The sequence below is a fragment of the Corvus cornix genome, chromosome 1A (assembly GCF_000738735.6).
Source record: "Corvus cornix cornix isolate S_Up_H32 chromosome 1A, ASM73873v5, whole genome shotgun sequence".
In the NCBI taxonomy this organism is placed as follows: Eukaryota; Metazoa; Chordata; class Aves; order Passeriformes; family Corvidae; genus Corvus; species Corvus cornix.
The window spans coordinates 3,734,429-3,762,156 of NC_047057.1; the positions used below are offsets into that span (position 1 = coordinate 3,734,429).

The following is a 27,728-nucleotide window of genomic DNA, read 5'->3' on the forward strand; positions in this document are numbered from 1 at the left end:
AAACAAAAGAGTGACTCAGCTGTAATGTTCCCATTTTTGAGCCTTGTAGTTATTAGCTAAGTGCACATCCCGTCCTGTTGCGTGATTGAGGCTTTTTATCAAGTTTTTCCTGGAATTTTGCCCCAGGCTGCTGAAAGATACAGAGCAGCAAATAGAACACTGCACAAATGGCAGAAAACAGAAGCTGAGGGCTTCGTGATGGGAGTGTTTGGTGGTGGCATCAAGGAGGAGAAGCTTTGTCTCAGGGCTTGCCTGCCCCATGCCCTGCAGTGGTGTTGGGTGCTGCCCTCAGAGCCAGAAAAGGAGATCTGGGGCACTGCCTTGCAAGCTCCACCAAATGGAAAACAAACACTTGGAGCAGTTACACCCGTCCTGTACGCCAGAGATTACCGGGCGTGCTATAGGAGTGACTGAGCAGCTCAGGGAACAGTGCTGACCCAGTTTCAGCTAGCCTTAATACGCTGAGCTGGAAACTAAAGTAGTTGAGGAACTGCTTCATGAGAAATGGAGCCATCCTTGCATCAGAGCAGAGCTTGCCAGAGCTCCCCCAAAGTAAGCTACTTTTGCTCCTGTATCAAAATCCTGATATCAGTGTAGAGGAAGACCAAGCTCCACAGGATATAGCTGTGAATGCTCCTAAGTTTTCTCACTGCTCTAATCATGTAAACCCTACACACAAACCCACATTGTAGAAAGATGCTTCCTCTCCTCTTGTATCAAAGGATAAGATTTGGGATTGTGGTGTGGCCCTGTTTTCCTCTCCCAGCAGACTGGTATTTGAGCATAAAGAAGTGGTTTATGTGCTTCTGCCACATGAGCCCACACCGCCGTTGTTTAGAATAGTACCAAGGACCTTTATAAACGACATGGGCATCTCTCTGTGCTGTGTGCTGAAAGCTACAGCAGCAGTGCCTGTCCTAAGGTGCTTTGTATTCAAACCAGGCACTACAGAAGAAGGAGAAACCTGGAGGAAAAGAGGCAGGATAGCCTGTGCAAAGCCATGTTCCTGAGCCTCTAGTACCCAGGGTTCAGTTCCATGTCTCATGGGTGATGTTACAGGTTAAGATGATGGGAAAACAGAGGAGAGACTCACCTATGGAAGGTAACAGTGAAATTGTTGCAGGCATTAAAAGCTTCAGAGGAAGCTTTTACATCATTCTGGGGCAATGATGTAACAAAAAAAATGGTGCTGCATAAACAAAAGAGCAGAGAGAGGCCTGTGAAATCAGCTAATCCATATCCATGGAAAGCTGTATTGCAAAGCACAGTTCACTGTGTCAGAACAGGAACACCTCTCATGCTGCACTCCTCCTCGCTCTGGCCTAGACATCAACTGGAGAGCAGGTCCAATTCTTTGGCCAAAATGTGTGGCAAGAGATTTTGCTATTACCTTTCTCAATATAAGCCCCACCTGAGCCCTCCCACTCTGGCCTGCTCTCTCCCCCACTGCTTTCTGTGCTTTGCATTGATTGTCTGCCCTTCCTTTTTCTGTGAAAGCTTTATGAAACTGGAGATTTGGTCAGGTTTCCATTTAGTGTCTGCATATTAGTTTTGTCTCTTAAGTTCCTGGAGCAGATTCAGCCAAGTGGTTATTTTATTAAGTGTGATGACACACATGCACAAAATGAGATCAGTCTCCATCTCTCTTCATATATATATCTCTCACTATATATAATGTATATACACTTGTCATATATGGATGTAAGTTGAGTAATGTATGCCTGGAGAAGCATTACAGTGTCAGCTGTAGCATCTGTGGTCATTCTGTACAGGTTTTGCAAACCAGTAGCTCAATGGGAGTTGGTAATTTTGGCACATACTAGTTCCATAAGTTCAAGGACGCATTCAAGTGGTCTAAACTCCACCAGATACCAAGATTGGAATCCCAGGCCACTTGAAAAATAGTCATTAAAAACCTCAGCCTAATTGCGGTAAAATGCAGTGGCTGTTATGCTTGTGTGGATAAGCACTTTATTAATAAAGTATTTGGTGTCGGTGAATTCAGCTTGGAGTTTATTTGCTTCCTTTGTCTCTCCTTTTGATTCAAGAGAGTCATGGTACATTTATGCGATGAACCTGGGAAATAATTTAATTTGAATCTCAGAAAAAAGTGCAAACACCAATGGGTGCCTGACAAGTTTGAGTACTAAGGTCAAAGCATTTCATGTCATTGTTTAGAAGCAAGCTGGGAAGTTTTGTGTCTCTAGAACAATACTTAATCAGGAAGATATGCTCACAAATTGTATGAGCAGGTACAAATGCAGCAAAATTTCAAGTTGGTTTTTTTGGCTTAGAGTTTGTATTTGTGAATTGTCATGGCTGGGCCTCCAGCAGACTGAGACTGTCCACGCCATGGGATGAAGAGTGAGAGAGCAGTGATTAGTCTGTCATAGTTTTGTCTCATTAAGTTGATATACTCTGGTTAACTGCATCAGTGCTTTCATGTAATTAATATATTTTGGGAGTCTGCTTGCAGTCTTTGATTGATGATTGTGTTCCCCTGTACAGATAAAGGTGGAACCAGTTGTTCCGGCTCCATCACCGGTTATTCCTCGGCTGACTTTAAGAGTGGGTGCAGGCCAAGACAAGATGTAAGTACGAATAAATCCATCTGTGAGGTGTATGCTCACCACAGTCCATCCTCTGGCACTTGTGGGAGCTCTTCTTTTCAGTGGAAAGCACTTCAAAGTTAGCAAATTATACAGCCAAGTGTGTTCTCCAAGTGGGACCCATCACCTTCCATCCATCCTACTGTGTGTCCCATTCCATATCTTTCTAGGGCATGGATTACAAGACTCCATCTACACTGCTATGATGCCTCCAGTGACATTTAGTGAGGTTTCTGTAATGGATGGTTCTCTCCTGAGTATAACCTACAGCTAAGTTTCACAACACTCCCCAGCTAACAGTTGTTTTATGCTTTAAAACATAACAGTTGGAATTCCTTTATACACATCTGTTTTATTATAACTGTTGATGATTATTCATGAGTGTACCTAACGCGTTTCAAGTGCTGGTTCATTAGCTCCCTAATTATTGGGTGCTGTTGTACAAATAATTGTTACTTTGTACTGGATGAGCATAAGTAGGATGATCCCTATCCTGAGATCATCCAGCATAAACAGAAGGCTGGAGAGGCTGGGGAAACCATGCATCACTTAGGCTGGTCGTGTGCTGTATGTGAAGGGTTTCTTTTAATCAGGTTTTTCGTGTTGATTTCATGGCACAAAGCACACTTTCATGTCTGATGGTAAACATGAGTACCACACAGATCTCTCATGTCCATTCCTCACATTAAATATTGCTAATGCAGTTGTTTCTTTCATAAAGCCATTATGAATTAAAACCCCTAATCACTAATTTTTCTGCTTTAGAAGTTAAATGGGATTTTGATGGTTATTGTCTTTTTCTCTGCTGTCCTACTCCTCCCCAGTAGGTAACTATGGCTTTTAGTGATTTGAAGCTGTTAAGGGGACTTCAGTCTTTCCTTGGTGTCTAAGGAACACCCCCACCCCAATTATTAACCATTTTTGCCTTCTGCCTTTCACAGTATTTGAGTGTGATCTAAAATTTCTGTGCCTCATATTGCTGTACAAAGTTCCAGCTTTCTCGGAATACTTGCCTGTCCTGCTGAGCATGATTTGAATGTGCATGGCTGGACATGCTGTCCCTGGAAAGCCCACACGTCCATTTTCCTCCTTGAGGAGCCGTGGATACTTTTGAATTCTGCTTTTTCAAGGACTCTAGAGTGTTTATATGAGGTAAATTAACTCAGATTTTCAAGGCAGAACTTGTCAATTAAAGTTCTGAAGCCATATTTTAGCACCAAAGAGCTGACTTTGCTTCCAAGCTTATCTCACTCCAGTCTTTCTCATACCCATACACATTTTGAGAGGGGACTTCCGACTCCATCTGTTTGCTACAAATCATGTGGGGGCATCATTGTCATCCCTGCCCACCATTAGTGGGTCTGAGATACTGACATCTTGTTTCATGGCCTTTTGGGAAACTCACTTCTATTCCAGATTCATTTTTGCATCTTTAGCGGCACCTTGGCCCCCGTCTGAGGACCTCATAACAGGCAGAAAGAAAAGCTTTTTGATGTGTTATGGTAAGGGGAAGTTAAACTTACGTTTCATCTGTGTTGGTAATGAGGTTCTGAATATCTGGCAATTATCATATAGAAATGTGTTTGAATTAGCCTGTCTATAGAGTTTACTGGCATGGAATTGTTTGAGGATACCATGAATCTCCGTGGAAAGGTGCAAGGAAAATTTTTAGGGATTCAGAGAATTTGATGAGTGGAAACTAGATGGAGAAATTGGTTATTTCAATTTCTCTGTTAGTGGAAGAGCTGTTTGGAGGCTTTTGGAGGTACTCAAGTACCTGTTCAGTTGGAAGTTCATTTGTTTGGGGGAACTTGGTATAAAACATCTTGAATGGAAGCACGTACAGATCTTCATGAGGCCACGGGGCTTTCAGGTGTCTGAAGCAAAAGTGTCAGATTGATGGTGCATGGAATAGAGATTCTCATCACACCATAAAATCAGCACAACCCCGGCATAAATTGGCTGAGTAGCAGAGCGGTGGTGAGGAAAATGCCTTTGCAGTGCAGTGAGCAGTTGGGGCTCTTCAGCCTGGAGAAGTCAAGGCTCTGGAGAGACCTTAGAGCCCCTTCCAGTGCCTAAGGGGCTCCAGGAGAGCTGGAGAGGGGCTTTCTACAAGGGCATGGAGTGACAGGACAGGGGGAAATGGCTTCAAACTGACAGAGGGCACAGTTAGATTGGATATGAGGAAGAAATTCTTCCCTGTGAGGGTGCTGAGGCCCTGGCACAGGTTGCCCAGAGAAGCTGTGGCTGCCCCATCCGTGGAAGTGTCCAAGGCCAGGTTGGACGGGGCTTGGAGCAACCTGGTCTAGCAAAAGGTGCTCCTGCACATGGCAGGGGGTTAGAACTGGATGATCTTTAAGGTCCCTTCTAACCCAAATCATTGTATGATTTTATAATTTCACTTCTTGACTCCTCTGCTTGAACCAGTATACAGAGCAGTGATGTCAGCAGCAGGAAAGTCTTCTCTCTTGGGTTTGTGAAAAAAAGTACACATTCCTCCCAGATTCAAAGTAATACCTGCATTCAGGCTTGTCTGGAGTGCAAACGTTCTTACAACACACATGAGTTCAAAAGAAATGGCTGTCAATAACATTGGGTTAATAGACATGAAAATGTACTATTGCTGAAGGATGGACAAACCAATATTGGAAAGATGGTACTACTTAGGAGTTTTTTTGCAAGTGTTTTAACTGCACAGTAAAACAAGAAGAAAGAAGATTATTATCAAACCATTTCCATCTTAGTTGTAAACAATTACAGCAATACTTGCATGGATGCCACATTAGAAGAAATTTACTGGATTCCATTCTAATGCAATTAGAGCTAATTTTGTTCTTTAAATGAATAAAAGGTCAGCTAGTAAATCTAGTTTATCTCAAGTCCAGGCTTCAATAAATTGTTTTATTTAATTTGTTGTAAAAGATCTTATCCTTAATGGGCCTTGCTCTTATTGGTTTGCTTGGGTTCTAAAATATTTATGACCACCTTTTTAGATATGATTTGAATGATATGTTGGAAGGGGTTTTCACTTCTTTTTTTTCCATTCCAGTATTATCAAGGTAGATTGCTAACTGAGTTAGTATAGGAAGGAACTAGAGATACTATCTTTTTTCAAAACAAAACAAGTAAAACAAAAAACACAGCTAGTGTAGACTTTTAAATTTTAAATGAACTGCAAATGATGAGTAGAGTTTAATACTTTTATTCAATTACATCATGGCTTCTTTTTGTCTTGTTATTTTTCCTAAGCACTATCATTTTTCAAACACATAAGTTTTTTAAAATCGTATCTATTGATAAGGTGTTGACATTCCAGCTGCTACTACAGCTGACATAAACTTCAGCAAAATTACATGCTGTAATGTTTGATACTTCTGATAAACTTATTCTACATTTAAATACAACTTTTAAGAAAAAACACATGGCTGCTGACACTAATGCTGGAACACAAAGCACAGTACTACTCACTGGGTGCTGTTTCAGTGTTTCTATGCCCTGGAAGCAGGATATATGTTTTTTGTGAAATCAGGTCTCCAAATTTACCTTTAAAATTTCAGACTTTTGCTCCAGACTCGTATCATAACTCTGCCGTCAGCAGGGAACCTGGAAAGCAGACAGGAGAAGGGGAAAGGCAGGCATTTTAACAATGTTTATGGTAAACCTGACCTGCTGCTCTAATGAAATTGCCCCTTGTCTTCTGTAATTTTTAAGTGAGCAGATATGTGACTTTCCAAAAACAAATCATGCACATGCTCAGATATGTATGCATGTGTGCCTATAAAAATGTATAGTAAATAACCTGTGGATTGTAAGATAAAATCCTAAAAGGATTAAGAGATAAAAAAGTTTTGTTACCCAGATACTTAATTGGCCCCACTACAATTCTTTATTACTTGGTAGGATATTATCAGTCCAAGGGCAAGTTATTTTCCTGTGGAGGCTCATTCAGCTGCATGATATCCCCTTGACGAAAGCCACCAGCACAACCAGCTGACATCCTGTGTAGGGTATCTCAAAACCAAGGGTCAAGGTAGAGAAATCATCCTATGATCATAGATGTGACCTCCCTGTGTAATATCAGTGACCCAAAAGAATATTTTTGGGAGTAAGAGGACAGGAGAACCTGGTTTATTACACCAAGTTTCTTGTTTATCCATCTAAGAACTTCTACCACACTAACAGGGAAGAATTGATTCCCAATATCCAATCTAACCCTGCCCTTTTTCAGTGGTATTTGCTCAAGAATTTGTTATTTTAAGTGCAACACAAAATTTCAGTAAAGCAGTTCTTCACCCATACTTTTTGAAATCCTGCAGAACTATATAATCTCACCTATAGCATGCAGAGTGCATCAAGTGTGTGTTCACCAAAAAAAGAGATGTCTTAATGATGGGTCTTCTACCTGCAACAAGCTTAATTTACAGAAGAGTTGAGTTGAAAACTCTCCAGAGATTGAACTTTCTTGCGAAAACTTCACACACACATGCACAATCAGACTTTAAAAGGTCATGGCACCAAGGGAGGAGAGAAGAAGGTTTTAACAAATATATCCATATGCTTCTTATTGACCTGGCTCAAGACAAGAAATTAGGCAAGGACTGTGTTGGTGCTCCCCAAAACTCACTGGGGATCAGAGTTGCTGCTGTAACATGAATATGTGTTCTTTTAAAACTGTTCAAGCTCTATTTGAGTTGTGGAAGAACAGCTGGATATCCAAGAGTTTGCTGCTAGTTAAACTAGAATCCTGCCCTATGCAGTTTCCAAGAATGCATCTGATTGTTACAGAATCATCTTTGGTGTATGTTCAGGAGCTTCAATTTTTAATAGGGTTGTTCTCATACAGATAAATCAGAGGGTGTGAACAGACTTTTGAACTTTGGGTGCTGTTTAGTGGAGCACTACTCAGACTTCGATAATTTACATTACTGTCTTCATAGTGTTTGCCCACAAAAGCTGAATAATGGGGTTCGTTATGATGCCATGAAGATTTTTGCCTTTCCTTTTATACCCCTGTTATACCTTTTTACAATTTCTGTATTCCTAATAGTTTTTGCCTACATTCTTGGACTTGTTTGTCAAGCTAAGAGGCTAAACATCTTAGAAGCTTGGTAGCTAGGGATCAGTGTGCCCCAGACCCCAAGGTCCTCTCCAGAACACATTCTGTAAACCAAGATAGAACCATCCAGGGGAAGGCTCCTTGGGGAGGGGGGCTCACTTGAGCCTCTCATTGGGGAATCTTTGATAGATCTGCTAATTAGTAACACCTATAATGTTACACCCAATGTTGGGGGGACACGCACTCAGTGGGGTGCATCTCGATGCATATGGCCTGGACGTGTGCACCTAAGGATCCTTAAAATAAATACCAAGGTAAAATCCCTTTTCCCCTTCTAACCGTGTTTGACTCTTGATTTTAAGACCAGGAAAAGGCATCAGTTGAGCTCCCTGTACAGGCATATACAAATTGTTTGCTTCCAGCCTTGGCTCTCTAAGTGTGGCTGGGGAGGGAAGGATTGGCTTTTTATTGACTTGTCAAGCCTTAGGTTTGCATTACCAGCCAAGTAGCTCATGACCCATTCCATTTATTGCACTGTTTTGTGGTGGGGAAACAGGTAAAGGAATCCTGCTGGAAGCCCCTCCTCCTGCACGTTTCGATGAATAAGGGCAGTGTTTGGAGCAGTTAAGGCACCGTGACCAAAGCCTTGGGCAGACGGAGCGGCAGCAGCATGGGGCTGTTGTGGGGGACAGCTGTGGGCGGTGTTGGTTACCCTGAGAGACCTTCCTTATTCAGGGGAAAGCTCCAGAGGAGAACTCATTGAGGAATTAAAGAGGAGGGGAAAAAAGTGATACTTCAGGGAGAAAAATGGAGAAGGGTGAACCACTGTTTGGGAAAATTAAACGATAGAGTGCAGGCAGTAAAAGTCTGTGTTTATTGCTGTGCTAATGGGCATCCCAATTATTTTAGCAGGGAAAGGCTGTGTTAACTGTGCATTGACACAACTGCTGCTCTGGGTGCCGATCCAACTTCTGCTGTAAAAGAGCTTGTAATGGTGAAATCATTTTTGATATGATCAATAGACCACCTAAGTGAGGAGACAGAGTAATGAAAAATGATCTTGCTCCTCTCCAAGGTGTGCTGAAGGAATTCCAGTGATCTTTACAGCTTTCATCAATCTTTGCGAGTGTATTTACTGACATACCCACATTTCTCTGTTCTGTGGTCCTTTAAATTATAAGAGCTGGAGGACTGATTTTTAGTGCCTTTTTAAATTCTGAATGTATTTTAATGAAGATACTGTCTCAGCTATGATTCATATTCCTTTCCCAATTGTTCTTTTGTAGTGTAACATATTGGCCCAAATCCTGCAGTAAAATCCCCATGTGTGGTCCTGTATCCATCCAAAAGGCTTTTTGACTTTGGTGGAGGTTCCCCACCCTCTCCCTTGTTGCAGGATTGCAGCTTTTACATGAAAAAAAAGTGAAAAATACCATATCCCTTTTACCAAACCAAGTAAATTATAATTTTTGTTTATATTTCTAGAGGTGATTTAGGACAGCTTTTTCTTCCTTGAACGTGAATTAAATTTACAACTTCAGATGTAGTCCTTAGCTTTTTTCTTCCTTTTTTTTTTTTAATTACTGCAGCCATCCCAACTAATTATTCATCCTGTTTATGGTAGGTAGTAGTTGGTGGCAAGTTATTTTCATTTTGCTGCTGGCCACATTGGGTGATGACTCCAAAAGTGAATCCATAAAAAGGCTTGAGTCATTAGAAAACAAAACAACTTACTGTGAGATACTTTGATTTTGCTGCTTATTGCTCAAGAGTTTAAAAAAAAAATGTATACTGTATACCACAATTTAAAAAAAAAAAAACAACTTCAGGCAGGTTTAGACACATGAGGGAATTGCTTGTGTAAATGGCCATGAGCAGCTGCCCTTATGAAGCACAACAGAAACTGATCAAATATGTGTGAAAGATTAGAAAGGCAGATGGGCCTTTGTTTCAAAAATAGACTTTCCATAGAGGATGACTGCAAGAGAAGGGCACTGATTTGGTCTTGTCTTTGACAGAGGTGCTTCTTTCTATTCACTCTTTTATTGAGGTTTTTAAACAAAAGTGAGGAAACTCCATAGACCTGAGGATTTGTGGGGTGGTTCCTGGGAGCTGGATGTGGACAAGAAGACCATAAAGAAATAGCCTCAAAAGAGCAGATGGTCCTACCTGAATTGAATGAAGTTGTCTTGTTAGCAATTGATCTTTAGCTGTACAGAGTCTCCAAGTCCAGGACTGACTGTCTTACTTGTCTCTTTCAAAAACAAGCTTGGTAACAAGCTGAAAATCACAGCTTTAAAGATCTTCTAAACCCGTGCTGGTACAACTTTCTGGTAGTTAGTAAAATTCATGTTCTATACCAGTTCCCTCCAAAAAGGGTGGATATAGGACTGGTTTATGGGCAAGCATAACACATAGATTGTGCATCCCATAACATTTCCCAAAACAAATGACAATAAAAGGCAGTTTGCAGGGAACATAGAAGAGAAAGTTTGCAAAGAGCTCATTGACATAAACATGTTTTACCAGCTTATGGTTTTGCTCTTGAGAACTCAGCAGAAGGAGTTGGTGCCAGGTGGTTTTAACATTGAAGATGTTTGTTATTGATGATAAGAGAGAAAAAAAAAAGATGAAAGATACCAAGATGCCACGCTAGCAGCTCAGTTTTGTTTTGTCAGACTGGCAGTGAACCATGCAAAGGTGGAAGTCAGAATGGTGAGAAAATGGGAGGGAAATTTAGGAGTCATCAACAGAAAGGTGTCTATGGTTGTTGGGGAAAATCTCTGGGTGTAACAGATACAGAGGGTGAAGACCAAGGACAGAACTCTGTTTCACTTAAAATAATGGGAAAATAAACAGTAGAAAACCTGTAACTCAATTTCAACAGTGCAAATGTCCATAAACCAAAGGAGTCAGCTGGAAATGTCAGCTGGACTGAACACCTAATGGATTCAAAAATGGTGTTTTCTGACAGTGGGAACGGGGCACTTGTAGCAAAATGACTACAGTGAATTGTATTAATAGCTCCTTCTGAAAGAATATCAGGATTCAGCATCATATCTCTAGGAAAAAAGAGAGTTAATGTGTCCAAGGCTGAAGACTGTGGAGGTGAAATCCAAGTGAATTAAATGTTCTAAAGGTTATTGAGCAAATAGGAAAAGAGAAGAGAAGAAAGACCATGAAAATGAAGACAGGGAGATGATGAAGAATAATACAGGTATGAGCCAAGACCTGAAAGAACACATTCCTTCTGGTTACATGTGCATTCAGTCCTTTCCTGAGGACTAGGACAAGATGGGTAACAGCAGCACGTTGACTGTAGTGGAAATTGCCATAATAAATTGGGAAGGAAAATACTGGGACCTTTATACACTGAAATACACTTTTTCCCGAGTTCTAGAAGAACTGGATGGTAAATTTGCAGACTCAGTGACAAGAAATTTTTAACACATTTATTGTTATTTTAAAATGCAATGTTTTTCAAATCCATTTTAATAAACAGTAGTTAAAAATAGAGGTGCTAAAGAAGGGAAGAAAGGAACCTGGTGACAGCATTATACATAAATATAAGGCAAATTTTGGATGAAGATCCAATTAAAGGCTCAGAAGTGAAGGAATTAAAACAGAAGTGTGCCATATGAGTACGTTTTTTATCAATCTTTGATAAAGCAAGTGATTCTCTGGGTTAGTATAGTCCATTTGACAGTCCCTGCAGGAGATGGGGTTTTCCTGCTGTTTTCCTGACATGGATCTTGGGTATCTGTTTCCATCACCAATGCCAGCAATAGGACAAGAAGCAGTGGGCAGAAACTGATGCACAGGAAGTTCCACCTGAACATGAGGAAGAACTTCTGTCCTGTGCAGTGACCGAACCGAGCATGGGAACAGATTGTCCAGAGGGAGTGTGGAGTCTCCACTGGAGATACTCGAAAATCAGCTGGACTCAATCCTGTGCCATGTGCTCTGGCATGGCCCTGCTTGAGCAGGGAGATTGGACCAGATGACCAACCCCCTGTGATCCCTCCCAGCTGGACCCATTCTGGGATGGTGTGAATGGGGAAGAGCAGGTGCAGAGGAGGGCTTGGAGCACTGTTAGGGGTCAGTGTTGGAAGAGGAGAGCAACTTGGTGTGTTTAGTCTGGCTTATGAAGAGAGGTTATGATTGCTGGCTAGAAGTACCTCAGACAAGTAAATATTTTGGAGGGAGAAAGCAATTTAAGCTAAAGAGCAATGCTGGCACAAAAGCAGATGGGACTTAATTGACTATGAATGTAGGCTGGAAATTAGCAGAGGTTGCTGTGACACCAGGACAGTGAGATTTTGGAACAGGGTGATGGTGGGGACCCTTCCCCAGCTCTGTTGAAGTGGAGAATGGGCTGTTGATCTCCGTGTGCACCAGTGAAGGTCAACACACTTTACGTGGAACAGGCAGGCACCCACAAAAGTGGATGTTATTTTGGAATACATGCTCAAAGTTCATTTTTCTTGATACAGAAGAATATCACATGGCAGGTGATATTTAAGTGCTGAAGGCTTTTCACTTGCAAAATTGCTTGGGGCTCCACTGGAGGTTTGGTGCATTCTGGCACTCTACAAACTCACAAGTTGGTCACAGCCTGTGCTTGTGGAGCTTCTGTTTGCAATGTGACTTGTTTGCACAGAACAAAATATTCAGCAAGGCATAAAACAGCAAATAAATTTCTCTTTCTAAAAGTAATATGGGAATTAGCCTACATTACAGAGCTTAAATCATACTGATTCTCCTCCAGAGCTGGAACAAAATTTTCACAATCACCTCTAATATTTGAAGAATCTAAACCATATGGAAATTTCTTGATTTCCTTAGGTGTTTTTGACACTCTTACCCATAGGTCTTAGAGTGCTAGGTTTTTTCTGGTGCAACAATCCCAGTTCCAGGTGTGAGATTTTTCAGTAACAAAATAGTTACATCACTTTCTAGCTTCAAGGAATTTATATCAATAAGGGAATATCAAAGCTAATAGATAATGTGATGATTGATAATCCAAGTGAATTGCACCAGTTTCAGGTATGTCAATGCAGTTGTTGGTGTCATTTTCCTACATACAAAGACCCATTTAACTCCTTCTCCTTGCTTAAAAATGAGTCATGGGTTCAGAAAAGAATTAGGACTTTTCAAATGTTACTTTTTTCCTCTGGGCAGAGAAACAGCTCCTTGGGAGCTCTGCCTCTGAGAAACAAAGATTACTGTGATTTTTTTACTAGACCTTTCGAAGTACTGGTACAGCATTTTTTTGGAGCTCATTGCCCATAGCAATCATTCCACCCTGTGGCCCATATCCTATTTTTGAAAAGCCATTTCCTTTTGGTGCACGTCTTTCCCCTGTGTTTATGTGAAGCAGTCAATGGGGCTTTCAGCCGTAAGGATCAGAATGAAATCAAATAAATTACTTCCAAAGATAGGAAGCTATTTCACACCTTGGAGCTTCATTTTGCTCCAGATGTAGCATGTTACAGCTCATGCCACTTAGAGCTGATTTGAAACCAACTGACCTGTTGCGACACTTCAAATCTGGGTAGAATTTGCACTTTGCCTGCAAGCTGACGGTTTTCATCCTGTTTGGGTTTGCAACTATTAACTGTGAATGGAGTGATTGCCTTGGAGTGATGATTAAAATGGGTTTTCATTCACTCTGCCCTCCTGAGAAACAGAAAAACTTCACTGAAGTGTTCTTTTCTTCCTTCCCCTGGGTGCAGTGTTGGGCACAGTTTTACACCAGTAGATAAGCATTGATTCTTTGCTGTAAGGGTGATGAGACACTGGCACAGGTTGGCCAGAGAGGTGATGGACTTCCCATCCTGGAAGTGTTCAAGACCAGGTTGGATGGGGCTGTGAACAACCTGGTCTAGAGGAAGGTGTGCCTGCCCTTGGCAGAGGGGTTGGAACTGGAAGATCTTTAAGGTCCTTTCCAGCCCAATCCATTCTATGATTCCATGAGGCCTGACTTCTCAGCTGAGATTTGGATATGACACGCTGTTGTCTTGGCCCAATGCAGCCTTGATGTACTTGAGCAGGAATGGCAGTGGAAGATCTTACTAAGTTCTCATATTGGGTTGAAGTTGTGTTTGCACTGGAACAGATTGTGAGGAAGAAAAATAACTTAAAAATGCCTTTGTCAGGAAGCTTTATGTTCTGCCCTTTTAGCAAAGGGGTCATAAAAAAACAACATGGAAAAATAATATTTTTAGTTTGTAATCACGCTATTTGAGGATTTTTCTGACTTTCTGTCCTTCCACTTTAAATTTCACATCCCTTAGGTTTTTTCCCTTTTTATTATATTTAGATATGTTTTCTTGGCTACTACTGGGCACTCTCTGACAAATCAACACATGCCTTCAGTCATACATACACTGAGGTTCTGTGAGCAGGACGGCTCCTGCTGGCATGTAGAAAGAAATCCAGAGTGAATTTAGGTTGGACACAACCAAATGCATGGTATTTACATTAATTCTGGGACTTTTTCACAGGGAGTGGTAACCTGTAGTGACAATTTGTGGAGGCTCTTATTACCACATCTATTCCAAAGGTTTTCTCACACCCCTTTATTCTGGAGGAACTGTTTTGATTGAAAAACAACTTCTAATTGACCTTTTATCTGTTTGTGATGCACTGCGAGGCAAGCAGCCTCCAGAGAAATGCAGTTCTCATCTCAGGACTCTGATTGTGTTGGTGGTGGGTGATATTCATTTGTGTTTGATTTCTGCAAAAAATACTCATTCAGCCTCAGTTTTAGAATTCTTGGATTGGTGTGGAGAAGGAGGTGAATGGTTTTTTTAATATAGTATTGTACTTGCAGACTAAGTGATGATTTTGGAAACATGAAAACACATTTGGGAAAGAAAGTAACAATATATGTATGGTGATGTCCCGAGGAAGAGTTTAAATCCCAGCAGGACTCAGGTACCAGGTGGATCGAGGCTCTGCTGCAGTGAGAGCCGCCTACTTGCAGTGTGCTCTGTGCCTCAATTTTCCTGTCTATGAAACAGAGCTCATAAATCTTGCCATCATTTACATAGTGTTTTGATATCAGGTTTCTCTCCAAGTCTGAAGTAACAGTAATTATTAGTCGTGGGACTGCTATTTCCCTTTGATTTCTCCCCACCTCCATATTGCCATGTGTGCAGCCCCTTCTTCAGGACAGGCTAAACCACTCTTGCTGAGATTACTCCATCACCTCTAATGGTGTAGCACAAAACCATTCATTTCTCCACTCTGGAGTCTAAAGTCTCTGAACTTCATTAGCCCAAGGGAGTGGTAGGACCAAGTGTGCTCCAAAATGCCGATCTCCTGTTCTGATAACTGAGCTCTAAAATCAAGATAAACAAGCTGCCCTATATACTGAACATGTCCTAATTGCACACTTCAGGCATGCCAGCCAATCAATGAGCATGTGTTGCTCACTAATGAATATTTGTAGTTTTGGAAGATTTCACATGTGGTGTTCCTTGCAGCTTCTGCAGTTACTATCAGAGTGGCTTCGAAGACCCTGTGCAGGAGGAGAACCTGGCTTTAGACCAAGAAACTGTGATTTAATTTCGTGTGTTAGCTGGGCATGGTCAGTCTTATTCAAATTGTATTAGCTAATACTTCTTTCAAACTGTTTACCCTGTGTGCAAAGTTGTGTTTAAAGCCCTATTAGCTAATACATTTCCTAGTCTAGACTTGGGGAGGGTTGACTCCCTGAAGAACTCATAGCAGGACTTTGTTTACTTGCAGGAGGTAGGAGAGAGAGGTGGGGAAAGAAGGGGCAGTGATGTTTGAAACCATCCAAATGACTTCTGCTGTGCCAATATTTTGCTGTCTGTCCCTATGCTCACTTTTATTATTGCTAAGAGTTTGTTTATTGAGAGTTGGCTCTCAAGTCATGAGGGTGATTTTACAAACCATGGAAGTACTGGCACCAACCAAACTCTTGGGCATTCAGCTTTGGGAGCCAGGGCTCTTTGTGGGAGCAGTGGAAGGAGGAAGACACAGACGAGGCATCTGAGTTGGGGTGGTCAGTCTGGCAGGAGCCCCAGGAGACTTTCACTGAACCAGAAACACAACGTGAGCCAAAGAGAAAACTTCCTTGGTGGAAAATAACTGTGGGGTTTTGGATGTTCTCTACTAACAGGAGAAGGAGGCTGGTTTTCATGCGTAGGTTGCTCCCAAGATGGTCTGATAGTAGGGCTTCCTTCCTTCTGCAAGTCACAGACAACGTAAATTAAGACTCCTGCAGTTTGACTCACAGTCTAGCACCTTACTGACGCTTAAAAAGCCTTAGCTCCCACATTAGGTACCTGAAGCAATCACTGGGACATAAATGGTGTGAATGTCTTCAGCATTGCTGATGAAAAAATCATCTATCACCTTTTAGATTCCACTGCACTCTTTGATTTTTCTTCTCCTGTTCACTCATTGTAGATGTGATGCAGGATTGCCAAACTCATTGCTCTTGTTTCCTTTTACTAAGTCTGTTTTTACTATAACTTGCCATAGTTCTGATTTTGTAGTGCAAGTGGCATATCTTGTGAGTAAAAGCACCATTATCTCAGCCAGACATTACGTACTGTATAATTTCAAGCCTTTCTCAAATGATCCTTGGGTTATTGACTTGAAATTCAGACAGTGTCTCAAATTGTAGTGATACCGCCTTTGGAATATCATAAGAGTTGCAATAAGCTCTGAAGTTGAATGTAAAATTCCCATTGACAGTGGAGCTGGACATTCCTGGTTTTCAGGGTTTGATCCAATTTGATTTTTGTCGTGGTTTCTCTACTGATGTCTCCATATTTTGCTTTCTTAAGCGATCCTTCTCCCTGGAACGTCTAACCTTTCCTTAAATCACCCTCTTCGTAAGGTCCCATCACAAATCAATTGCACTCCCACAGTTACCATTCAAATGTAAATAAATTAGTTAAATTATTTACCAAAATGTGGTAGAACAAATAGACCTATCCTGTGTTTTGTTTGAGGTTGTGGTTGTTTTGGGGGGGTTTTTTGTTCTGTTTTTTAAAACATCCTTTTCCTTCTCTTTACGTTTCTAACCTAGAGCCTTGTAGTAAGGGCTTTTTCTGGCTTGACTGTTAAATTGCATGCACATCAATAACATTGTGTATCAACAGTCATTAATAAACGTTGGGTTCTCTATGTATCCCCCTTCCTGGGCACAATTGTTCTATACAGTGTATTTACTAGAGCTACATCCTGTCTACTTCAGCTACTCGAGTAAGTAGCAATATTTTAACTGCTGAGTGTATAGTGTGCGTCATTTATTTGTCCTGACTAGATCCACTGCTGATTTCATAAACATTTGGGGAAAGAAATACCAAACTAGCAAATATTTGCAGAACCCCCTAATGTAGGATCTGAACAGGATGATATCGTCTCTCAGTTTGAAGATTAAAATCAGTCCTGTTCACAGCTGATTAACTTTCCTTTCTAATATTTCCCACAAATTGAGCTAATGCAATAAAACTTAACGAAACAAGGTTTAGTAAAGCCCCAGAGAATATTTATACGACAGCGAGGTACAGAGTGGCTCAGACTGTCCTGGCATTCACTTTGTAATGGCTCTGTGCTTTATCCTGTAAATGGATGGGTGCAGCACTAGCAACAGTCCTTGTTGAAACAGCCTCTTCAGTGACTCCAGGGTGATGTGAATTAGCTGCTCTGTATTTTCTTTCTCTCTAACCGGTGATGGATGGTTGCTTTCTCTCCCATCAGCTCTAACGATTCTCAATGTTGGTCCTACAGAGTCATCAGCAAAGTGGTGTCAGCTCCAGAGGCCAAACCTTCCACTCCCGCAGCGCGGCCCAAGACACCTCCGCCTGTGCCGTCACCGGTGCCAGCTCCCGTTCACGTCACCCCTCCTCCGGCTCCAGCTCCTCCTCTTCCACAGGCCACCATCTCACCAGTCCTGATCCCACCACCCTCCCCAGCTGTGTCAGCAGCTGGAGGCTCCAAAGCTCCTGTTCGGAGCGTGGTGACCGAGACCGTCAGTACTTACGTGGTAGGTAACACATGCCACTGCTGTGCTCTGTCACAGTGCCAGGGGCATTCCTTGCTGAAAGTGATGAGCTCCTGGGTGACTCATGATCTCAAACTGATGGTTCCTGAATTCCTGATGTTGCTCTCTTTTAAGCTGCTGCTTGTCCAACCCTTGTTTCCACGCACGTGTTTTGAGGGGTTAATAACTTATTTAAAACGCTACAACTTGGACTGAATTTTTCATCAGTTGCCAGTTCCAAATTTAAGTTCCTTCTAACAAGTCCAATTATATCCCACATGATGTTTTCTGCTAACTGAGCTAGAGCACTTATTTTTGGAGGTGGAGGTTTTTTTATAGGTGCTTTCAAAAGTGCTGAATTGAAACCTCAAATGTCAAACTCACCATAGATTTTGCTGTCAGTCAGGTAAAGTACAAAACCCTCATACAACATCAAGAACTTGACTTAGCCCTCATTTGAAATGTGTAGAGTCCACTAATCTCTTTCCTGGTTTCCTCGACATACAGAAATTGTAGACATTTGTGCATCTCAGAAGTCTGTAGATTGTTCATTAGTCTACGCTTCATTTGCGTGTTTGACACGTGCTCTGAACTTGGCCTCTGTCTGGCAGCATTCTTCATTCTTTTGGAAAAGTCTATTGTGTAACATGGTGTAGGAACTCCATTCCCTAAAAGAATGTGGATATATGTCTGGGTAGGGCAAGGCTTGCTGTGCTGCTGAGAATTTCTGCTTTAGATGCTGTATGAAATGAAGTCCTGAGCATTCCTGATCCTTGAAAAGCAGCACAAGGGTAGCAGTGTTGTTATCCTCCCTGTCCTGGCTAAATTCCAGCTTGATTGGTGACACCTTGCTTAGCTGCAGTTTAAAAATCTCACCATTTAAAACACCTAAAATTTACTTTTATTACAGAGTTTGCCATGCTTGAATTGCAACTTGTGCATGACTTTTTTTTTTTTTTAAATGATTCTGTTTTAGTATTGATTTCTAATATAGATCTACCCTGCATTTCTAATGGAAAGGTGCTTCCCTGCTGGACTTAAACCGCTGTATCATGTTACTGGTCTCTATTTAAACAGCTGCTACTTTTCACTCCCGAGTTAGTTACAGCACTGGACAACATCACACAGGCTCTGCATATCCTTAAGGTGCAGGACACACAGCCTCACCTTTGGTATTTGGTATTTTGGTATTTGGTCACTATTATTATTGCCATTATTATTATTATTATTATTATTATTATTATTACTGTTATTTCTATTGCTATAGTAGTGCCCTAAAGTTTCAAATTTAAGAGAGAAACATTTCCTAAATACTGTACTACAGCCCATTTTCTTCTGTCATTAAGGAAAGAAATAATTTAGAGATTATGTTAGTTTTAAGAAGGAAAACCTAGAACTTTCCCTACATACTTCCAGTGGTAACACTCTTAGCGCCTTAATGGAGAATTCAGAGGATACGGAGGCTTCAGGTTATTTTTGCTTTTCACAGAACCACAGAATCACAGAATGGTTTGGGTTGGAAGGAAACTTAAAGACCATCTTGTTCCATCCCCTGCCATGGGCAGGGATACCTTCCACTTAACCAGGTTGTTCCAAGCTCTGCCCAGCCTGGCCCTGAACACTTCCAGGAATGGGAAGTCCTCTCTTGACAACCTGTACAGTGTCTCACCACCCTTATTGTATTTTTTTCCTAGTATGTAGTCTAAACCTACTCACCTTCAACTTAAGACTATGCCCCCTTGTCCTATTTCTCCATGCCCTTGTGAAAAGTGGTGGTTTACAACATTATAGTTGAAACCAAGGCTTTACTTCATTAGGACCCAGCTATGTGCACAGGCAGAGAGACACCTGATGTGAGACATTTATAAATCAAAATGCTCAGAGAGAGGTTGGAGAAGAAGAAAATAATTAATAACTATTAGCCTCTTGTATGAAGGAAATCCAGGACACAGAATGATGACATGATTTTGCTCAGGTCACATGGGAAAGCTGTGCTAGAGATAAGAGTGGAGCCAGTGAGGGAGAGGTGCACAACTCCCTTCTGCAGGGGAGGAGAGGAGGGTGATTTTATAGTTTAAAAAAAAAGAGGATACACATCTCCCTGTTGGATAGCATCTCAGTGCATGTGCTCTGCTCATTAGCTCTCAGTGGTTTGTACTAGCACAGCAGTCAGCAATCCCACTCCATCCCTTCTTCCACGACCCTTGGCTCATTGAGGAATGAGAAGTTACGCAATATTTTTAATATATTTATTCAGCAGCCCAAGTTCTTGTTTAACAAACAGGCAGAGGTTTCTGTGATTATAGACCACCCTGCCCCTCTCCAGCCCCTGAGAGCCTGAGGCAGGCATTCTGCAGGGGAGAAAAAGAAAACCTGAAAAACTAAGTTTGGAAAAGTTAGGGTGTCTATTTTCCGATGGGGCAACACCAGGCAGTGCTGCCTATACCTGGCAGGGCCAGTGCCCAAACCAGGCAGCACCAGAAATGGGGTGCCCGTGCTGGGGAATGATGGAGGTGCAGCCAGGTGTTCAGGCAGGTTTTGTAGCCCTCAGCCCAACATCCCCCAGCACCCATTCTCTGCAGCACCATGGCACAGCATCCCCTCCCTCCCCAGCATCCCACCAAAATGCCTCTGGACCTCTTCACTCTGATCCCAGACACTTCACCTGGGCAGCAGATGCTTCTCCAGCAACTTAAAATGACTTTGCAGATGTGAGATTAGATGGTAGATAGGAATGATTATTGCAATCAATCAGCTTGGAAATCGAGTTAATTTTATGACGGTGCCTACTCTGTATCTCTGTTGGGAAGGGGATTGTTCCTGGTTAGTATTTCTGGGCCTTGTATTTTCTAGTTTTAAACCACGGAAACATTCAGGGCTTTAAGAGGAATCAGGGAAGAGTGATGTGTTGGTTGCAGCTCTGGTACATTCCTATTGATTTTTCACGAAGTGCTGTTAAGATGTACAGACCACCGTGTAGTGGCTTTTTTTTTTTACTGAGAATGTTTGGGGCTTTTCATCTGCTACTTTTTAATATCATGTTTATAAGCTGTACAGATAGCAAAAAGTTATTGCCTGAGATATGTGTAAATGCACAAAAGCAGGGAACAAAACAGTTTCTGGTTTTGAGATTCAGTGATAATGTGCAAATCTTCATAAAGGAGTGATGGAGTCAGGGTAATGCCCCAGACATTTTGTACTTTGTATTGTTAATTGCACTCCTTTAGGTGGATTCTGTGACATTTTACGTGTATGTTTTTAGCAAAGAGCTGTTCAAGAGCCACTGGAAATTTAAAAATACAAACAGTGGGTCAAGCAGGATATAAACATTAAAAAAATGCATATGATGAACCCGGTGAGCAGCTGCCCAGTACTGTAAGTGAGCTGCCTTTCTTGTTTCATTTACCCTTTAGTAAATTGTACTGTGGCATAAATGTCATAAGGGGAATGGAAAGTTACTCAGTAACAACTTTTTTTATATCCTGATCTTATCAGCTCGTTGGAGTTGAAGACTTTGGCTAATAAGTAATGCAGCAATATATACACACGGCACTGTATATTTTACATGCACATAAGAACTGTTATCTTATGCAGGAGGCTGCCGTGGCTCCTGCTTGCCATTAACAGGGTCGAATTTTAAAAGTATAGACAGAGAAGGAATTGTGTCCTTAAGCCCTGGTTCTGTGTGTGAATGCCCGTGCTGAGGTCGGGTGGTGTAACTGGCTTTACTGGTTTACAGGACAGTGCAGAAAAATACATGATTTTGTTGTCATGAGCAGTGTAGGAAAATCAATTAAGACGTAACACTGAGCTCTCATGATCAGAGAATTCACACATAACAACAGGGGCTGCTGAATGGCTTAGCCAGATAAGGAAGGAACCTTTTTTTGTTGTTGTTTGTTTTAATGTCAATTTTCCTGCCTGCTTAGCCCTGAAAACCAGCTAACTTTGCTTTCCTTTGCACCAGATCCGAGACGAGTGGGGTAACCAGATCTGGATCTGTCCTGGCTGTAACAAGCCAGATGATGGCAGTCCAATGATAGGTTGTGACGACTGCGATGACTGGTATCACTGGTGAGTTCCTCTCATCCATCCTCCTCTGCCAGTGCCTGGCAGATTGGGGCTATATTAGTAAAAAGCCTTTTTTTTCTAATAGTTTGTGACGTTGGGAATATTTAAATAGCTTTGCTGTGTCCAATTTAATAATCTGGAAGATATTTTTATCTCCTTTGCTCTGAAATTTGAAAAAGCAGATTTTAAACTGTGAAGGAGAGTTACTTTTTAATTAATGGGCATTGGTGATAACGGTTGTTTTTGAAACTGCTGGGAAATATTGCTGATTCTGGTAATTTTGTGAGAACTACAGGATTATGAACACAGTGTATACAGATAGACAGTTCAAATTATGAAGCATTGTATGAACAGTAATATAAATGTCAGCTCTTATGAAAAGGTTGGGGGGAATTAATCACTTTTTAGGCATTTTTTTTAAAAGCTACATAAAATCATAAGGGTTTTTGCAGATGTGTTAAAGAAACATTTGAAATTATTTTAAATCTAGTCTATTACACCTGAAAGTGCACGCATATTTTCTACTAAAATAACACTTTTTATTTGAGTATCCTTTTGATATTTCTCTTTTGTTTCAAAGCAAGAGTTTTTAGGTTTCGATTGTTTTTTAAGTTTCAATAGTTATATTCATTAAGATAGTGATAATTGCTATATTAATTTGAAGGCCAGATCCTGTCTCCCACTGACAAGTAGCATTTTTAGGGGTAAGAAGCAGAAGCCATGTTACTCCACTGAGATGATGTGATATTTTCCTGTCCCTCGCAGGCCTTGCGTTGGGCTTACGGCTGCACCCCCAGAAGAGATGCAATGGTTCTGCTCCAAGTGTGCCAACAAAAGGAAGGATAAAAAACACAAGAAGAGGAAGCACAGGGCACATTGAAGACTTGGCAGGGGACTGAAGTCGTGCGGTCACCACGGCAGCTCCTGCCCCGACTCTGCTGCAGGAGGGATCCAGCCTGCCCGCGTGCCCCTGCGGCTGCCGGGGCTGTGTCTCTGCAGTGGCTCAGGGGCGAGGAGATGCTCTCAGTCAGGGGCTGTTGGCTTTCACGGACCGTCCGAGCCCGTGGCATTGGATTTGGGTACATTCTGATGCTGTTTCTTTCCCTTGCCAAGGGGAATTTGCACAGAGCGCTGTGAAGACTTCGGTGGTTCCTGGGACCGCTCCCGCTCCTGTGGCTCGGCAGCAGCACGGATGAATGTTGTAAATACAGATATCTGTCCTATTCTTTCTCGGTTTGTTATTAATCCCTCTTGAACCTTTGCAGTAAGGTGCTGAGAGGAGGAGAAAATGTAAATTGCAGTAAGTTGTAAACTGAGACAACCTTCTGGAATGATTTCTGTAGTCTGGATACAGTTCAGCCTCGACTCTTGCTGAGCCAGATAATCATAATGTGGAAATAAAAAGTGGCTGGTAAATATTTTTGTGACGAGAATATATGAAGCTTTTTTCCTTGATTTTTAGTACTAACATAAAATAAACATGTTCAAGCTTTTGTGATATATCTTCTATTTTTTAAAAAAAAAGTTTCTATTGTGTCAATTGTTTTCTTCCGTGTGAATTTCTTTCGGTGGACCTGTAATATATTTTATACTTTGATTTTTGGTTTGTTTGTTTTTTTTTTTTTTAAGTGTTTGTCAACGTACCTTTTCATTGCTTGTACATTTCATCGGTGTGTAAAAACACTTCCCATTAAAAGATTTTCACACGTGTAAATACCTGATATTTATAAAGTAAATTTTTTTTTAATTATTTTTTAGGCCTTGAGGATTTTTGTTGTCATTTGCCCGTGAATACAAACCTAGCAGCTACTAAAAGCCCGTGTGACAAACGCCTGTCCTCATGGCTATGAGGGATTGGTGAGCTCTGCCCCAGCTGTGCGTGCACGAGGAGGTGGCCAGCACCGTAATTAGGCCTCAATTCAGATACTTAAACATGTGGTAACTTCTTAAGAAGTGAGTAATCCTATTGCCTTCAAGGAGCCTGTTCCCACACTTGGTTGTACATGTGCTTAAATGCCTTCTGCATTGGGAGCTTAGGCCAGGGGGGCTCTGCACTTCTGGTGGCAGCTACAGCGTGTTAATCTGTAGCTGGAATGGACTTTTTTCTCTCTTTTTTTTTTCTTTTTTTTTTTTTTTAACAAGTGGTTAGTGACTTTGCCAAAAGGATCGTGTTTAGGTAGAGGAGATGCAGGTGTGTTCCTCTGCTTTGTGTATCACCTTGGAAAGACCAGTAAAGTGAATCCCAGTCGCATTCCCCGTTGAAAATGTGAGGGGAAAGTGCAGAGAAACTGAAATAAAAGTCAGTGTTAGATGTTGTAGTGCAATGGGTCTCAGAGCTAAATAAGAATAAATCTTGAAAAAAATGTATGCCTTTTCTTTCTAATCAATTTGAGACTGCATTGGTTAATTTGGGGATATTTGTATTTTGAACCAATGCAGTGAGAATGTCTGGTGTTGGAGAAATACGGCCCTTTAGCCTGTTGTGCAGATATTAAGAGTTATTTTTTAAACACATCCAAATTGATATTAATGAGAATGAATTAGTCATGTTTTAAAAAGTACCGGTCTAGTTAGGGAAATGAGGCTTTGCTGATAGAACTGTTAAATTGCAAATCAGTGGAGATATGGATGAAATTGGTTTATTAAAAGTGCACTGTTACCTGCTTTGTTCAATGCCATCTCGTTTATATTCCGTCCCTGTTAATTACCAGTCAAGAAAGTTCTTGGGTTTGATTCTTTATTTTCTTTTGAATTGTTGGATGTTGCAATGCTGATTCTTGGGTTTTTTCCATGTGTAATGTGCAGACATACGAAATACGCCGTCTTTGGTCATTTCTGGTTGCAATAATAAAGAAATTAGCTTTTGGTAAGTTGTTTATGCATTTCCTCCTCCTCTCCATGAATCAGAACTTCTCACATTTAATCAACTGAATTACTCAGGATGCCATGGGAGGGCTGAACTTGCCCCTTTCGATGGCTGTTCAGCTCTTTCTCTGCATGCTTGGCCTTGCTGCTGCTGGGTTGGTTTCTTACCCTGGCTTTTATGGTTTTATAAATGACCCTTGTGGCAATAAAACCAAAGCATCATTTTCAGGAGGCTTGTGTGGCTGAGGGGATTAGTAACGGGAGAAGGGGCCCTTCACCTCCGGGTCGTCAGTTTGAAGCCAGGCTTGGTGCTGAGCCTGCCTCCCTTCCACTTATGCTGGTGTTTATCAGGAATCTGTGGCATAAATGAATTATCATTCCAGAAATAGTTATCCCTGAGCAGCCATGGGGCTTGGACCTTCTTTACAGCCCCTGGCCCCACCCAATGCTGAGCAAGCCCAGCTCCTTCCCCAGACCTTTGTAATTGCTGCTGTAACTTCACAGGTTAGGTTTCTTCTCCATGAACTTTGTGTATGGAAAGTTAGGGAGCAGTTAGGGCAGCTCCCTTGATTCGTTGCTTGATTTTAGTGTTGGGATTTGTGTTCATCTGAATCCTTTTATTTGGATTTTGGACACCACCATCCATGAGATGGGGGCACGGTGGGTGGGCTGCAGGTTGGTTTGCTCGTTGGATGTCATGGGAGAGCATCCAAGTCTCTGAATGGTTTTCCTGCCTTGAAGTGCAGCTTCATCAAGAGGAGCATCAATTGGGAGCGCTGCCTCTAGAAAACACGTGTTTCCATGGGTGGTTGGAGTAGAACTGGTGTAGGGTTTAGAAAAGAAAGAATTAAAGAGTTTTCAGTGAGGAGACAACTCACCATCTGCTGCACTATAAAGAGTAGACAGGTACAATTTTCCCCCTTTGCGGACACACCGTGTGGAGTGGATTTAAGCAGGACAGTGAGGATGGGTCGTAAATATTCAAGAAAAGAGCGTAAAAACTATTCCGTGAGAAAAGCTTGTTGAATCCTGCCGTTACTCTGGGGCCAGATTTTTATCTGGAGTCAGTTGGGAGTCAGTTGGAGCTGTGTCAGTTTACAGCAGCCCAGGAGCTGCCACTCGCACAGCCAGTGTTGGGGCTGGGGAGCAGCTCTGTTTGGAGAGTTTTTTATCCTTTTTATCCTGCAAATCCTCCTCCAGGGCAGCCTGTGCCTGCGGGTCACTATGCTGGGTGCTGGCTGCGAAGCAGGTTAGTCATTAGGCAGAATTGCAGCTTGTTAATGAGTTTTGCACCCAGAAAAAAACATGAAGTTGGTATCGAGACAGTAAGCACAAAGCTCTGAGAGGAAAGAAACTACTTTGACTACTGATTTTTACTGGAGGACATAGATATAAAAGCAGAGTATCCATCCCCAAAGTAATGGGAATGCACTTTTCCCGAGATAATCTTCCTTTGGGGCTGTTTTGTGCTCAGAGCATCATTTCTCTGCTTGACAAGGTGTTTCTCTTCTGAAGGTGTCCGCAGCTAAGTACAGTGAGGATCTTTATGCTCTGCAACTGATTTGTGATTCCAAATGTCCTGGAAGAGAAAGGGAATAAAAAAAAAACCAAATCGGAGGGTATCAGAGCCTGCTGACTTTGTCTGGGCTTTACAGAGATAAAATATAGTGTATTACTTCACTGTATCACCTAAACCTTCTTTGTTCTCCTTTCAATAGGACGATTAAACAAAGACCTACTAACCAAATTAAAGTATAAAATGAACGCTGAGATATGGAAACCTTGCCAGGAAGAATGTTAATGAATGAAGTTCACTAAAGGCATGCTGGCTAAGTTTTCAATACAAATAGTTTTATGGCCAATCTCTTTAGATCATAGCAGTTTTCTTTAGAAGTTTTAAGTCTCGAAAGTAGATGAGTTTCCTTCACTGGGGAATGAATTAGATAATGCTCTGAATAAACTCCCTCTTTGCCGTCTTGTCAGTCATGCTGCTTAGGAAACTCGCCCTTTCTTCTGGGGACTTTTGGATCAGCTGTAACCTCAAAAGTAGAAAGCTGCTATTAATCCATGTGTGCTGTATGGCAGAGGAGGCTGTAACGGGAGATTTACAGCCAGCAAACAGCTCATACCTGGCTCTTGTGAGCAGAAACCATTAATCGTGAGCTGTGGCAGCCGAGCCAAGGGTTCTTTCCCTCCAAGGTGCTGCTTCAGCCTCTTCAAGGTTTGCACTGGGTGAAGGAGGGGGTCGGAATTTTTATTTAGCAGGGCCTGTGGTGGTAGGACAAAACAAAGAGAGGGTTGATTCAGAGCAGGTGTAAGGAAGAGGTTTTTTATTGTGAGGGTGGTGAAACACTAGAACAGGTTGCCCAGAGAAGCTGTGAATGCCCCATTCCTGGAAACTTTCAAGGTCAGGTTGGACAGAGCTTGGAGCAACCTGGTCTAGTGGAAGGTGTCCTTGCACGTGGCAGAGGGATTGGAATGAGATGATGTTTAAGGTCCCTTCCAAACTAAGCCATCCTAGGGTTCTGTGATTCTAAGATGCTTATGGAGTGACCTTTTGCACCAGGACTTTAAGTCCTGTGATTCTTCTCACAGGGAGAGAGGAGGAGAGCTGAGGGCTTCCAGACTATTTGTTCCCCCTTGGCTGTTGCCCCTTAAATTTTCTTTCTAGTCCTTGTCTGCTCCAGGGTCCTGACCCCTTAACTCAGGTGTCTGGTGGCCTATGCCAAAGCCAGCACAGCTCAGCAGCTGCTGGGTGCCTTGAGCAAGTGGGGATTTCCATTCCAGCATGGTGACACTAAACATGCTGACACTTGAGATTTGGTGTGATATTGGTTGGAAATAGATGATCTTTAAAGTCCCTTCCAACCTTTCTATTATTCAGTGATTGCTATCTCAAGCTTTGACCAGGAAAGCAAATTTTCTTCAAAAAACAAAATGTCAAGTAAACCCAGGATAGAAGGAAGATTTTCCAGGCAATTTGTAAAACACAGTGAGAAAGTCATTTCATATGAACACAACTCCCTGTTATGATTTCAGTGTGAATGCTCCCATAATGACTTCGAAACAGTTCTACAAAACCAAACAGAAAATAATTAGG

At 41.7% G+C, this 27,728-nt stretch overlaps 1 protein-coding gene across 1 annotated transcript in view; it reads left to right on the plus strand.

Annotated features, from left to right (window-relative positions):
* The window catches only part of TAF3 (TATA-box binding protein associated factor 3), a 114,562-nt gene extending 89,929 nt beyond the window's left edge, over positions 1–24,633 (plus strand). The window contains 4 exon segments of the mRNA XM_039571165.1: positions 2,509–2,591; positions 17,440–17,695; positions 21,660–21,766; positions 22,529–24,633. Coding sequence (XP_039427099.1) covers positions 2,509–2,591; positions 17,440–17,695; positions 21,660–21,766; positions 22,529–22,643 — 561 coding nt within the window. The 3' untranslated portion in view covers positions 22,644–24,633.
* Positions 24,634–27,728: the final 3,095 nt, after the last annotated feature.